Here is a 15,598-nt window from a genome sequence, read left to right as displayed (position 1 = left end):
TCTGGGGAAGGGTAGCAAAACATTTCTGCAGCATTGAAGGTCCTCAAGAACACAGTGGCCTCCATTATTCTTAAATGGAAGAATTTTGGAACCCCCAAGACTCTTCCTATAGCTTGCCGCCCGGCCAAACTGAGCAGTCGGGGGAGAAGGGCCTTGGTCAGGGAGGTGACCAAGAACCCGATGGTCACTCTGACAGAGCTCCAGAGTTCCACTGTGGAGATGAGAGAACCTTCCAGAAGGACAACCATCTCTGCAGCACTCCACCAATCAGGCCTTTATGGTAGAGAGGCCAGACGGAAGCCACTCCTCAGTAAAAGGCACATGACAGCCCGTTTGGAGTTTGCCAAAAGGCAGCTAAAGGACTCTCAGACCATGAGAAACAATATTCTCTGGTCTGATGAAACCAAGATAGAACTCTTTGGCCTGAATGCCAAATGTCATGTCTGGAGGAAATTTGGCATCATCTCTACGGTGAATCATGGTGGTGGCAGCATCATGCTGTGGGAATGTTTTTCAGCGGCAGGGACTGGGAGACTAGTCAGGGTTGAGGGAAAGATGAACGGAGCAATGTACAGAGAGATCTTTGATGAAAACCTGCTCCAGAGTGCTCAGGATCTTAGACGGGGGCGAAGGTTAACCTTCCTACAGAACAACAATCTTAAGCACACAGCCAAGACAACACAGGAGTGGCTTCGGGACAAGTCTTTGAGTGTCCTTGAGTAGCCCAGCCAGAGCTCGGACTTGAACCTTGAGATGGAACATCTCTGGAGAGACCTGAAAGTAGCTGTGCAGTAACACTCCCCATCCAACCTGACAGAGCTTGAGAGGATCTGCAGAGAAGAATGGGAGAAACTCCCCAAATACAGGTGCACCAAGCTTGTAGCGTCATACTCAAGAAGACTCGAGGCTGTAATCGCTGCCAAAGGTGCTTCAACCAAGTACCGAGTAAAGGGCCTGAATATATAAATGTGATTAAAAAAAATACATATATAAATTTGCAAAGAAATGTTTAAAAAAAAGTTAATTTAATACATTTTAGAATAAGGCTGTAATGTAACAAAATGTGAAAAACTTTAAGGAGTCTGAATGCTTTCCGGATGCACTGTATATAGACTTTTTATGTGAAAATGTCTTCAAAGATGGATACTTTCAGTTGTTCCGAACTCACTTCACTGGCGCTAAAGAGGGAGGCTCTCGGCTGGTGTTAGTACACGCACATGTTAAGATAAGCAGAGTAAGGTGTTTGCATGACTAATGCTATACTCGGCCTACTGCCATAATCGGTTTAATATCAAATTATTAGTGTGCATGTAAACATACGCTTTGATTTACCTCATTTCGGTAGCGCAAGACAACTCCCCCTTTTGTCATAACTCTAAAACAATAGAGCTGGTTAGTTTTGTGTAGCAGACCCCGATGTGACTTCCTGTCCAGTTTCCTGAAACACAGGAAGTTAGAAGGGTGGACAGTGTGTGTGAATGTGCGCGCGTGGACGTGCACCACTGTACAGGCTGAGAGGAAGGGCCACTCCAAAGAAAACCCTAAATCAAAGGGTACTGAGACAATCATATTGTGTTTGCGTGCCTGTATTTAACACTAACTTTTCATTGAGTAGACTTCTGAAATACAGATCAGGCTGTTACAGTACACATTGGACTAATAAACCTTGTTTTCGTCTCTCGCGTCTTCTGGCTCCTTCCCACACCGTTGATAAACTACCCCATCTTTTATTCATCACATAGTTCTCCTCCTCCTCGGAGTGCTGCCTGCGCCGTACGTAGGTCACTGGAGTGTGTGGAGGGAGCTAGCTGTATCTCCTTTGAGCTTTAAGTGCCTCTTACACACAAAAGAACTGCAGTTCAAAAGAGTTTGAGCATAATAGTAGCTGCTCCACTCAGATGACCTCCTATAGGAGTCGTTATTTCCCCCAGCTTAACTAGGTCTCCTCATATCACTATAATGTGATCCATCAGTTAATTTGTAAAGCAATAGCTCAACCATATCAAGTCACAACTCCCGCTCTGTTACGACCGGCGTAGAGCGCCATCTGATGTATTTGTGCTCTGGTAAGACAGTAGTATTATGCCAGGGCTGAAGAAAGAAAGCAGGGCATCTCAACCTACGATGACTCATATTTCTAAGGCTTTGGGTCTGTAGGCGGGCGCTTGAACCCTGTCTTCCACTCCTCTTTCACACTCACTCACTCTCTCCTCTCATCTATCACCTCTGTTGAGGAGCTGTTCTTCGGGCAGTGGCTCTCCTCTCCTCTCCTCTCTGCAGCTGGTGGTATGGCTGGGTGTAGTCCCTATCTGGCCTTTCCTGCCAGGATGACGTTATGCTTGGATCCCCGTGGCTGCTGACAGGGTCAGGACCCAGGGCCTGGCCCAGAGGCAGAGACAGGGGGGCTGGGTAGTGGATGTCAGGACTGACAGCGGTCCCCTGGGTGGGATCCTGGCCCAGAGCCAGAGACCGGGGGGCTGGGTAGTGGATGTCAGGCCTGACAGCGGTCCCCTGGGTGGGATCCTGGCCCAGAGTCAGAGACACAGGGGACTGGGTAGTGGATGTCAGGACTGACAGCGGTCCCCTGGGTGGGATCCTGGCCCAGAGCCAGAGACAGGGGGACTGGGTAGTGGATGTCAGGCTTGACAGCGGTCCCCTGGGTGGGATCCTGGCCCAGAGACAGGGTGGCTGGGTAGTGGATGTCAGGACTGACAGCGGTCCCCTGGGTGGGATCCTGGCCCATAGTCAGAGACAGGGGGGGCTGGGTAGTGGATGTCAGGCTTGACAGCGGTCCCCTGGGTGGGATCCTGGCCCAGAGACAGGGTGGCTGGGTAGTGGATGTCAGGACTGACAGTGGTCCCCTGGGTGGGATCCTGGCCCAGAGACAAGGGGGGCTTGGTAGTGGATGTCAGGACTGACAGTGGTCCCCTGGGTGGGGTCCTGGCCCAGAGCCAGAGACAGGGGGGGCTGGGTAGTGGATGTCAGGACTGACAGCGGTCCCCTGGGTGGGATCCTGGCCCAGAGCCAGAGACCGGGGGGGCTGGGTAGTGGATGGTCAGGCTTGACAGCGGTCCCCTGGGTGGGATCCTGGCCCAGAGACAGGGTGGCTGGGTAGTGGATGTCAGGACTGACAGCGGTCCCCTGGGTGGGGGTCCTGGCCCAGAGCCAGAGACAGGGGGACTGGGTAGTGGATGTCAGGCTTGACAGCGGTCCCCTGGGTGGGATCCTGGCCCATAGTCAGAGACAGGGGGGACTGGGTAGTGGATGTCAGGACTGACAGCGGTCCCCTGGGTGGGGGTCCTGGCCCAGAGCCAGAGACAGGGGGACTGGGTAGTGGATGTCAAGCCTGAGACAGTTAAAGTAATACAATTATCTGCCAGTGCACTAAGATAGGTTGTCTTGGTAAGACATCAAATCAATGCATTCTTATGGTAAGAGATATCTAGGTAGCATCAACATTTTTTTGCAGTGTAACTAATATGTTAATTTTTATTGCCTGGTGCCATGGTAACTTCCGCAATATTCCGTAATTTATGCTGATGGACCTGTTATCAAGTTAACACCCAGTGTGTAAAAGCATCACATGAAAACAGGCATTTGATCAAATAAGACTTTTTCATTGCCGTACCAGTCTGCCTCGATCTCCGCCAAACCGCTGCTCCTCGGCGTTACGCCACCTGGTGGTTGCTATGTTTAACTACATGCTCCCCTGAAATGGACCTTTCAGTCAGAATGTATTTGCATCCCGTTTGGCACCCTATTCTTTCATCTGGGTCCATAGGGCTCTGGTCAAAAGTAGTGCATTATATAAGGAATAGGGTCCCATTTGGGACAAATCCTACACTACTGGTATCCCCAGACAGTCAGTATTCAAGGCAGTCTTTCTGTACTCATGATCACCTTTTTTCTCATCTGTTCAACAAATGGCTGTGTGCGACGCCTCTTTCTCATCAGCATGTGTGTTGTTCCGTGATCCAGGTCTATACCTGTCTGGGTTCGTTGTTTGCCCTCTCTGAATCGATATACAACCAGCAGAGTATACAGTACATTGAGCAGTATGCACCGGAGCTGATGGCTGTTTGTTTCCTCCTTCATCAGATCTGAACATGGAGTACAACCCTTCAGACCATCCCAGAGCCAGCACCATATTCCTCAGCAAATCCCAGACAGATGGTGAGTGTCCCTCTCCTCTCACTCTTTCATTTTCAATCTCTCCTCTCTCTCTAGTACGTTGCACTCTCTCTTTCTCTCTCTCTCTCTCACCTCTCTCTCTCCTTTTGAATCTCTGTGTCTCTCCTTCTCACTATCTTTCTCTTTTTAATCTCTTTTCATTTCTCTCTCGCCCTCCTTTCCCTTCCCAATCGCTCTCTTCCTCCCTCACTCTCTTCCTCCCTCTCTCTCTCTCTCTCTCTGAACACTAACTTCTCCACTACGCTGAGTCATGGGATATTATCTGTGGCACTATGAAGCCTTTTCGTAAAAACCCTTATTTTCAAAGCGAATCCATTTTTACAGTGGTGAGAAGACGACGTCTGCAGGAATGAATTGGAAGTCACAGATGCCGATCGTGTTCAAACTATAATAACGGTTTAATCAAATGAATTTCTCATTTCTCATCTCATGCCTTGCAGCGTGGATGATTTGGCAGACAGCTCATGTGTAGCCGACCGCGGGTTGATGTCGTAGTAAAGTATTGCTTTAAGCGTTGTAGATAATTACCGTTTTGTGAGGTGCTTTCTTTGTTATGTAACAGTCTACTGTCCTAGTTAGCGATGGCTGTGTCCCAAATGGGTTCCTATTCCTTTAACTGTACACTATGTAGGAAATGGGGTGCCGTTTGGGATGCAGGCTCATTGATGCGATATGAGAAAGATAAAAAGACAGGAATCCAACTGCATTTGTTACTTGTCCCTTTTTACGTTGCTAGGTAAATAGATATATGTAGAGACCGCTTCAACTTTGTCTTTTTCAGTTCCTGTCCTCAATAAGAAAGGTAAGTAGGATTTGGTGTAGGCTGGTGTGACGGGTGCGTGTTTGGCTTGTGTTTTGGGGTATAGCCCTGCTCTGTCGTCTCAAGCTGTGTGCTTCTGACGGGAACACCGCAATATGTTTTTGCAGCAGATTTCTGTGTGTGTGTGTGTGTGTGTGTGTGTGTGTGTGTGTGTGTGTGTATATACAGCATATGTGTTCATATTTTGTGGATTATTGTAAGCTTTACCTCCTGCATGACGCGTGTTATCTGTACAACCCTAGCCACTTCTGCTAAAACTGGAATGTACCGATGAGACATTCTCGCACACCCAGCCCCTCTGTGCCTTTTTAAGAAGCACAATCAGAGTTTCCCAGCTAGATCAATATTTGAACATGTGAAAATGTGTGACGCCTTGTGTTGCAAACGCTCGCCTCCACGCTTTATTTTAGAATGTGCACAGCCATGATTCCTCACAGGGTTTAGGTGTGTGTGTGTGTGTGTGTTTTGGGTGTGTGTGTGTGTGTGAGCTGATTGTGTAGCAAGGTGCCAGAGCTTCACGATGTCAGCGTTGTGTATCTCGTCCTGCCCTGCTGCTTGGCCATGCAGCGCTCCTTCTATGTCGCTACGTCACTCTCACACACACACACACACACACACACACACACACACTGGATCTCCGTCACCCAATCAGAGCGGCTTCCATACTTGGAGTCAACCCATCAATCGCAGCAAGGCCCAATGAGGAATCATTAGACTACTGATAAACAGTATGAATGCCCTGTATTCACCACATGAATACAATGACATGATTGAAATAAAGCCAGATAGCGAAGTGGCGCTATAGTTATAGACATGACAATATTAGCGTGAATGAACCATTTAGATTTGATGTAATCCCCAGAGGATTTTTTTAGGGGCAAACGCATGAAAGGATTAATTAAGCAATTAACTCAATTGCTTTGCTTTCTGCTTTCACACAGTTCAGAGGGCTAAACGTGATGTTAATTTAAGGCCTTTGAGGAATGAAAAGCATTTGTATTACCCCACAGCCGTTCATCTATGTCAGAAATGAGCATAAGTGTCATTTTGAAGGAAATGTTGACTTGTCGCAATTATTTGCTTGAGCAGTACTTTTGAGCGATACATATTTTTTTTATTTTTTTCGAGTTCCCACAAAGCTGATATTGAAAAATGGCCAATCCATATAGAGCAGGACAGCCTTGGGATTGACTGCCCCCTGTCAGTAATGGCTGTGTACTGCAACCTGCCTTGACCCCTATCAGCGTGTGTTTCAACTCCAGGGGATGAACTCTGCTCAATCTTGTGTGCTTAATCATTGACTGTTGCCATGCTGTCACTGATTTCATCTCGCTCTCTCTCTCAATTTGCAGTGCGAGAAAAACGGAAGAGCATCTACATCAATCATGTGAGTGTCAATCTCAGATTGGACGCCATATTGAATATAATGCTGTATTTGCATAGAGGATGATGCTGATGAAATCGTTGGCGTTTGCATGGTAATATGCTATGCTTTGTCATTGATTTTAATCAGGTCATTGATGTATGCCCTACTGAATAGAGAGTATTTGGTTAGCAGTGTTCCCCTGTCATATGTCAGACTGCATTATTTCTTTGAGCACATGATTGTTCCTGTGATTTTGTTTATGAAGATTTTAATCAACTTTATTATTTTGCAAGTTAACACACATTTCGGAGAACAAGGTAAAGTATTTTGTATCCCTGGCATTTGTGTGTTTAGATATAGATTTAGTCTAGATGTGCCTGTTATATCCACTCCTGTCTCTTCTTGTCATCTGAGTACAGAAGGAAAGTGTATGTATGTACAGTATGTATGTACAGGTAAATGCCAAAATAAAGGAAACACCAACATAAAGTGTCTTAACCATGAGCCAGAACAGCTTTTTTTAATTGAACCTTTATCAAACTAGGCAAGTCAGTTAAGAACAAGTACATATTTACTGGGGTGGCAGGGTAGCCTAGTGGTTAGAGCGTTGGACTAGTAACCGGAAGGTTGCAAGTTCAAACCCCCGAGCTGACGAGGTACAAATGTGTCGTTCTGCCCCTGAACAGGCATTTAACCCACTGTTCCTAGGCCGTCATTGAAAATAAGAATTTGTTCTTAACTGACTTGCCTAGTTAAATAAAGGAAAAAAATAAAATAAAATTAGCCTTTTTAAAAAATGACGGCCTACCGCGGAACAGGGGTAAAATGACAGATTTTTACCTTGTCAGCTCGGGATTCAATCCAGCAACATTTCAGTTACTGGCCCAACGCTCTAACCACTAGGAGACCTTCCGCCCCACCTTGACATAAACTCAGCAAAAAGAGAAATGTCCTCTCACTGTCAACTGTGTTTATTTCCAGCAAACTTAACATGTGTAAATATTTGTATGAACATAAGATTCAACAACTGAGACATCCGGGCTCGTCGCTGGCCATGGAGGAACACTGACATTCCTGTCTTGCTGGAAATCACGCACAGAACGAGCAGTATGGCTGGTGGCATTGTCATGCTGGAGGGTCATGTCAGGATGAGCCTGCAGGAAGGGTACCACATGAGGAGCATGTCTTCCCTGTAACGCACAGCATTGAGATTGCCTGCAATGACAACAAGCTCAGTCCGATGATGCTGTGACATACCGTCCCAGACCATGACGGACCCTCCACCTCCAAATCGATCTCGCTCCAGAGTGCAGGCCTCAGACGTTGTTGCCGGTGATGTCTGGTGAGGACCTGCCTTACAACAGGCCTACAAGCCCTCAGTCCAGCCTCTCTCAGCCTATTGCGGACAGTCTGAGCACTGATGGAGGGATTGTGCATTCCTGGTGTAACTCAGGCAGTTGATGTTGCCACCCTGTACCTGTCCCACAGGTGTGATGTTCGGATGTACCGATCCTGTGCAGGTGTTTTTACACGTGGTCTGCGACTACGAGGACGATCAGCTGTTATCCTCTCCCTGTAGCGCTGTCGTAGGCATCTCACAGTACGGACATTGCAATTTATTGCCCTGGCCACATCTGCAGTCCTCATGCCTCCTTGCAGCATGCCTAAGGTACGTTCACGCAGATGAGCAGGGACCCTGGGCATCTTTCTTTTGCTGTTTTTCAGAGTCAGTAGGAAGGCCTCTTTAGTGTCCTAAGTTTTCATAACTGTGACCTTAATTGCCTATCGTCTGTAAGGTGTTAGTGTATTAACGACCGTTCCACAGGTGCATGTTCATGAATTGTTTACGGTTCATTGAATAAGCATGGGAAACAGTGTTTAAACACTTTACAATGAAGAGCTGTGAAGTTAATTCGTAAAACTCCAAATATCTTTGAAAGACGGTCCTGAGAAACGGACGTTTCTTATTTTGAGTTTATATTCTACACTGTCTGGAACTCTATTGAAGGGATGTGACACCATTGCTCCACGAGAAATTCCATAATTTGGTGTTTTGTTGATGGTGGTGGAAAACGCTGTCTCGGGCGCCGCTCCAGAATCTCCCATAAGTGTTAAATTGGGTTGAGATCTGGTGACTGAGACCGCCTTGGCATTTTGCTTTCATCGTTTTCATGCTCGCCTAACCATTCAGTGACCACTCGCGCCCTGTAGATGGGGGAATTGTCATCCTATGGGGGGCATAGCCATGGTAGCCAAAATTAATAGCCTGCCCAGCATTTTTATACAAGAATGATGGGATGTTAATTGCTTAATTAACTAAGGGCCCACACCTGTGTGGAAGCACCTGCTTTGAATATACTTTGTATCCCTCATTTACTCAAGTGTTTCCTTTACTTTGGCAGTTACCTGTATGTCTGTCTATATGAATCATGCTGATTGTACATGACATGCTGTACTAGGTTGATGAGATTAATAGAGTGAAAGGGTTGGTGATTGGCTGATATAAGCCATCTCAATGTGCAGTAGACTGATGGATTAAAGTAGAAGCTACTGTTTTTAGCGAAACCCATTCATTCCGTCTGTATGTGTACAGTATGTCACTCATATAAAACCACAAAGCAGGGGTATTAGCTGGTCTACAGCAGTTGTTTCAAGGCTTTTTACAGGACCTGCTGTGAGTGTGCGCATGCCTGTACGTTTTGTGTGTGGATGCATGCGTTCTAGCCTGCCTGCGTGTGTGTGTGTGTATGTGGACTGTGGACATAACAGTAACAGCGTGTGATGTGTGTGTGTGTTGCAGCACCATGCTGCTCCAGTCAGACGGAAGTACAGCTCCTGTTCCACCATTTTCCTAGATGACAGCACCGTCAGTCAGCCTAACCTCAAATACACCATCAAGTGGTAGGTTAATCACCAATCAGTCAGTCAACCAATGAATCCATCAAAATGTATTTCTGTTGTGTTTGTAAGAATCCTGTATGCAGTTATCATTGTGAAAGTCTAAATAGCAAATGAAATTGTAACTTCATTGTAATGATTTGTCTTTACAGTGTAGCCCTGGCGATATACTACCACATAAAGAACCGGTAAGAATGACCTGTTAGGATGGGGCAAAAAACAAACAAAAGATGACTAATGTCAAATATACTATGTCTGTCAAATGTACTGTATATTGTATGTATAAGCTGAACGTAGAAGTCGAAGAGTTATTGTCCATTGTTTAAAGTGGCTAGTGATACATGTATTACATAAAGATGGCAAGATGCAGTTGATGGTATAGAGTACAGTATATACATATGAGATGAGTAATGTAGGATATGTGAACATTATATTAAGTGGCATTGTTTAAAGTGGCTAGTGTATGTAAACTTCCGATTTCAACTGTACAATAATATGTGGGGGATTGGAAATGATGCAGACAATTCCATAGATGGAAGCCACAATCCTCCCCCCCCCCCAAAAGGAAAAGAAAGAATGATCTGTCACATTAGAATCAGCCTCTCCTAGTGCTATTGCAGAGCCAGCCCATGTCATACTGTAGTCCTATGTTGAAAGAACACCCCCCCCCCCCCCCCCCCGTCACTGAAGGTTATTACATTCTATTTGGACATCCAGCATCAATAATGGGTGAGGGAGGGTCACACATAAAAGTCAGCCTTTGATAACACGAACAGACCCCCATTGCCCCCCTGGCATGAGTCCAGAATTACAGTCTTTAGAGGTCTAGTACTTTAGGTACTGTGAGTATGTGTCTGAAATGACACCCTTTTCCCTTTATAGTGTACTATATTTGACCAAGGCCCATAGGGCTATTGTCAAAAGTAGTGCACTACGTAGGGAATAGGGCGCCATGTGGGACACCATTCTGAGTGTTCTGTGGCAAGATGGATCAATGTGCCTTTCAAACAGAGTGGCGAGGTCACTGAGGCTGTGTTCCCCTATTGGTCTACAGCCTGACTGACTTTGTAGAGGATCGAAACAGCATCCCTCTCCTCTCCTCAGTCAAAACAGTCAAAGCCACAGGGTGTTTGTGAACGAGCCTTCGAACTTGGGTCTCGTGACTGGTTACTGTCATCACTTGTCATTCAGCAACTGACCTGCGTGGCCTTTTTTTTTGTCATTCCAGGGAGATCGATGGGAGAATGGTTTTAGATATTTTTGATGAAAAGCTTCATCCACTTACGGTAAGACTTTTGTAGTTATATATAATACATTATGGATATGCTTGTGTATTAGGCTGCATTTACACAGGCAGCCCAATTATGATTATTTTGACACTAAATAGTCTTTAGATCAATTCAGAATTGGGTCAGAATTGGGCTGTTCCCATGTTTCATTACTATATTATCGGTCTCTTTGCTCCTCTGTTGATTACAGAAATCTGAGATTCCTGCGGACTATGAAAAGCACGACCCGGAGCAGAAACAGATCTATCGCTTTGTCCGGACGCTGTTCAGTGCAGCCCAGCTCACTGCAGAGTGTGCTATCGTCACACTAGTGAGTGACATCGTCATCACACCCTGCCACACAACACTAGGAGGGAGTGTTGCTCCCATTTAATAACATCTTAACTAAATGGCACCATATTCCCTATATAGTACACTACTTTTGACCCGGGCCCATAGGGCTATATATGGAATAGGGTGCAAGTTGAGGTACATCACTGTCATTTTGGGCCTACTTGTCCTTGTTCAGGTCAAGTTAAAGTACATGGGTCTTTCTAAACACTGAGGATTTCCTACACTGGACAACTTGTTATAACTTATTAATAATAATCTGCATAAAATGTTAATGTCAAGATACAGTATATGGCCGAGGGATCATAGCTATATTCAATAAATTCTCGAGTTGATTAACAACCTATGTTTAATCCTTTTATCATGTTTGGTGTCTTAAAGGATTTGTCCAATATCTACCAAATGGCAACCTATTCCTTATGTAGTTCACTGCTTTCAACCAGGGCCTTTCAGCAGTAAACCCCCCGAAAACAGCAGGTGTTATTGGGGCGGAGCATAGCCTAGTGGTTAGAATGTTGGGCCAGTAACTGAAAGGTTGCTAGATCGAATCCCCGAGCTGACAAGGTAATAATCTGTCGTTCTGCCCCTGAACAAGGCAGTTAACATATTGTTCCTAGAATTTGTTCTTAACTGACTTGCCTAGTTAAATAAATAAAAAAGTAAAAATTGAGATGGATGGAGGATTTTTCCGAGCAGAGTGGAGAGGTGTTCTGCTCTACAATGGTTTACACGGAGTACACAAACCATTAATAACGTGTCCGTGACTAGGGAAAGTATTCAGACCCCTTGAATTTTCCCACATTTTGATAGGTTATGCCTTATTCTAAAATTGATTAAATAGTTTGTTTTCTTCATCAATCTACACACAGTGCCCCATAATGATGAAGCAAAAACATGTTTTTAGGTATTTTTGCTAGTTTCTTAAAAATAAAAAACGGAAATATCACATTTACATAAGTATTCAGACCCTTTACTCAGTAGTTTGTTGAAGCACCTTTGGCAGCGATTACAGCCTCGAGTCTTCTTGGGTATGATGCTTCAAGCTTGGCACACTTTCATTTGGGGAGTTTCTACCATTCTTCTCTGCAGATCCTCTCAAGCTCTGTCGGGTTGGATGGGGTGCATTACTGCACAGCTATTTACAGGTTTATGTCCGGGCTTTGGCTGGGCCACTTAAGGACATTCAGAGACTTGTCCCGAAGCCACTCCTGCATCATCTTGGCTGTGTGCTTTGGGCCCTGGTCCTGTTGGAAGGTGAACCTTCGCCCCAGTCTGAGGTCGTGAGCGCTCTGGAGCAGGTTTTCATCAAGGATCTCTCTGTACTTTGCTCCGTTCATCTTTACCTCGATCCTGACTAGTCTCCCAGTCCCTGCCGCTGAAAAACATGCCTACAGCATGATGCTGCCACCACCATGCTTCACCGTAGGGATGGTGCCAGGTTTCCTCTAGACATGACACTTCGCATTCAGGCCAAAGAGTTCAATCTTGGTTTCATCAGACCAGAGAATCTTGTTTCTCATGGTCTGCCCCAAGCGGGCTGTCATGTGCCTTTTACTGAGGAGTGACTTCCGTCTGGTCACTCTACCATAAAGTCCTTATTGGTGGAGTGCTGCAGAGATGGTTGTCCTTCTGGAAGGTTCTCCCATCTCTACAGAGGAACTCTAGAGCTCTGTCAGAGTGACTATCGGCTTCTTGGTCACCTCCATGACCAAGACCCTTCTCCCCGGATTGCTCAGTTTGGCCGGGCGGCCGGCACTAGGAAGAGTTTTGTTTGTTTCAAACCTCTTCAATTTCAGAATGATGGATGGCCAGTGGACCTTCAAGGCTGCAGAAATCTTTTGGTACCCTTCCCCAGATCTGTGCCTCGATACGATCCTGTCTCGGAGCTCTATTGACAATTCCTTCAACCTCATGGCTTGGTTTTTGCTCTGACATGCACTGTCAGGTGTGTGCCTTTCCAAATCATGTCCAATCAATTGAATTTACCACAGTTGTAGAAACATCTGAAGGATGATCAATGGAAACCGGATGCACCTGAGCAAAATGTTGAGTCTCATAGCAAAGGGTCTGAATATTTATATGTAATAAATTTGCAAAAAATGATAACCTGTTTTCGCTTTGTCATTATGGGTATTGTGTGTAGATTGCTGAGGATTTTTATTTATTTAATCCATTTTATAATAAGGCTGTAACATAATAACAATTTGGAAAAAGTCAAAGGGTCTGAATTCTTTCCAAAGGCACTGTACAGTATGTCATGGAGGTGTTCTTAATGTTTTGTGTAAACCATTGTAGAGCAGAACACCTCTCCACTCTGCTTGGAAACATCCTCCATCCATCTCAATAACACCTGCTGTTTTTTTGGTTTACTGCTGAGAGGCCCTTGTTGAAAGCAGTGAACTACATAAGGGATGGGTTTCCATTTGGCATGCAGCCCCGGCCTGATGGAGCTTTGGTCTGTGGCCCTGAGATGTGTGGTCCTCCTGTGGTGTTCTGACACTCCATTGTCTGGTTATGACTTCACTGGCCTGTCATCTCTGTCACTTGGGATGATCTGGTTTCCACAAACACTCACACACACCGCACACCTGGCCCACAGACTGTCCCATTGACCCCACACCCTAGAGGGAATGCAGGGATGGGATGCCGACAGTAATTGAATAGGGAACAGGACCAGTTTCAACTGGAGAAAATGCGGAGGTTTTCCTGTGTTTTAGAGTCGGAGTGCTGATCTAGGATCAGGCCCAGCTTGTCCATTCATAGCGATTCAAAATGCGAAACTGATCCTAAATCAGCATTCATCCTCTTGAGACGTTATATGAATATGGGCACTGGAGGGGTGAGGTTGTGCTGGGTGGGTGGGTGGTGTTTTACTTTACATACTGCCAGTGGTTAACAACACAATGTTTCCATGTTGGGGGAGTTTCCGTCTTCACTGTGTGAAGCCATGACAGGGATGCCGCTGTGCATCATAAGGCAATCTCTCCAAAAATGTGGGTGTCACGTACCCTGCCACCTCCGCTGTATATAATCCTACGCACACATTTCCAACAAGTTGTTTTGTGTAGAAGACCAGCTGTGTATCTAGGCTTAGGTTTGGGTGAATCTAGATGTACAATCTGAAGCTGTAGGTGATGAATTCTGTGGACAATAGAGGAACGGAGCACAGTCCTTGGAGACTGCTGGATGGAATAACTGAAGTGTGTGTTCTATTAGCAAGTCTGACACATACAGTACAGGCCTCTAGATTCACCACCCACCTACCACATAGCACGGACTGTGTCTTAAGACAGACCAAACACATTTCCTCAAGGAAATGACTAAAATGATGATACATGGAGAGAATATAAAAGAAATTGCTGTAAATTAGACTACTCCTAATATATTGTGCCTAACGGTTCAGTGCATTTTTTTTAAATTCACTGACGAACTGAATGGAGACTGTGGCTGCGATAATGGAAAGGCTTTTTGATTGACATGTATATTTTACGAGAAAGCCCAGAGAAACTGCATTACTTATTATTATCAGGTTTTGACATGGTCTGTTATTTTGGCTTTGTGGAGACGGAATGCCAGGGGAGTTTGGAATGGAACATTCATTCCAGAATCTATTCAGGCACACAGAGAACAGGGTAATTATCTGGATCTGAAGTAATTATCTTAGATGAGGAAGAACTGTACTGTATATTGTTGTTCATACATCATCTGGGAAATGTCCATTTGTTATTTGAATTTTTCACAATTCAACAAGATTCTTGTTTTTGCTCCAATTATGTATTGAATTGAGTCTATCACACACCAGACCAGAGGATAGTTGAGGAATGTCTTTGACGTCAGACATCTTTTAAAAGGAGGACTGTCTTTGTCATCTATTTATTTATTTATTTTTCTCTCCCAGGTGTACCTGGAGCGCCTGTTAACTTATGCAGAGATAGACATCTGCCCAGTCAACTGGAAGCGTATCGTCCTGGGAGCCATTCTGCTGGCGTCCAAGGTGTGGGACGACCAGGCTGTGTGGAACGTAGACTACTGCCAGATCCTCAAAGACATCACCGTGGAGGACATGTGAGTCTGGAACAGTCCATTAAGCACACTAACCCAGATCAACCAGCAGCCAGCTAGTCCATCTAACAGTTTTCAGCAGAAGCTACAGGTTAAATCTGTCTCCTTTTTACAACAGACTTTCAATTGTCCTTATGCAAATAGACAGGGTATAGACCGTCTATTGTAGGATGCATGCATGCATGCATAATAACAGTATACATTATCTCATGTAGGGATAGGCATGAGTAATCGAGTACTCGAACGGACGTCAAAGCTCGATTTCTAACCAGAGATGGTGCAAAACTATTTAGTGGAATGCTCGTTCATTTGCCTTGACTCTAGTTTTCCATTTGTACATGTGCATTTGCAGGGCACAACTAAAAAGAAACCAAGCTAAGCATCACACTGCTCTTCTCCCTAAATTCCCTTTCCACTCCGTGTCTCATTCACTCAGTTGTGTTCCACCCGCTCCCTACACAGGTGTGCTGAGTGAGCACACAAGCTCCCGTTAGGCCTACAGAAATAAATATGTACAACAACATATCTAACTGATGGGATACACAAGCTCCCGTTAGGCCTACAGAAATACATGCCTACAACAACACATCTAACTGATGTGATACACAAGCTAAATTCCTTGCCAAATGAGGACAGTTTTAT

At 45.2% G+C, this 15,598-nt stretch overlaps 1 protein-coding gene across 4 annotated transcripts in view; it reads left to right on the top strand.

Annotated features, from left to right (window-relative positions):
- Positions 1-15,598, top strand: part of LOC139420407 (cyclin Y) — a 61,516-nt gene that overhangs the window by 36,277 nt on the left and 9,641 nt on the right. Inside the window, exons 2-10 of one of the 4 annotated variants that reach the window (XM_071170469.1) lie at positions 4,099-4,173; positions 4,973-4,993; positions 6,364-6,398; positions 6,671-6,694; positions 9,178-9,278; positions 9,428-9,463; positions 10,504-10,561; positions 10,755-10,874; positions 14,793-14,959. In XM_071170469.1, coding sequence (XP_071026570.1) covers positions 4,099-4,173; positions 4,973-4,993; positions 6,364-6,398; positions 6,671-6,694; positions 9,178-9,278; positions 9,428-9,463; positions 10,504-10,561; positions 10,755-10,874; positions 14,793-14,959 — 637 coding nt within the window. The remainder of the gene's footprint in view (positions 1-4,098; positions 4,174-4,972; positions 4,994-6,363; positions 6,399-6,670; positions 6,695-9,177; positions 9,279-9,427; positions 9,464-10,503; positions 10,562-10,754; positions 10,875-14,792; positions 14,960-15,598) is intronic. The other 3 variants (XM_071170470.1, XM_071170471.1, XM_071170472.1) reach the window with 3 other exon arrangements.

Source organism: Oncorhynchus clarkii, chromosome 11 (assembly GCF_045791955.1).
Source record: "Oncorhynchus clarkii lewisi isolate Uvic-CL-2024 chromosome 11, UVic_Ocla_1.0, whole genome shotgun sequence".
NCBI classification, from domain to species: domain Eukaryota; kingdom Metazoa; phylum Chordata; class Actinopteri; order Salmoniformes; family Salmonidae; genus Oncorhynchus; species Oncorhynchus clarkii.
Note: the sequence above shows the minus strand (reverse complement) of the source record. Positions and strands in the feature narration are given on the sequence as shown.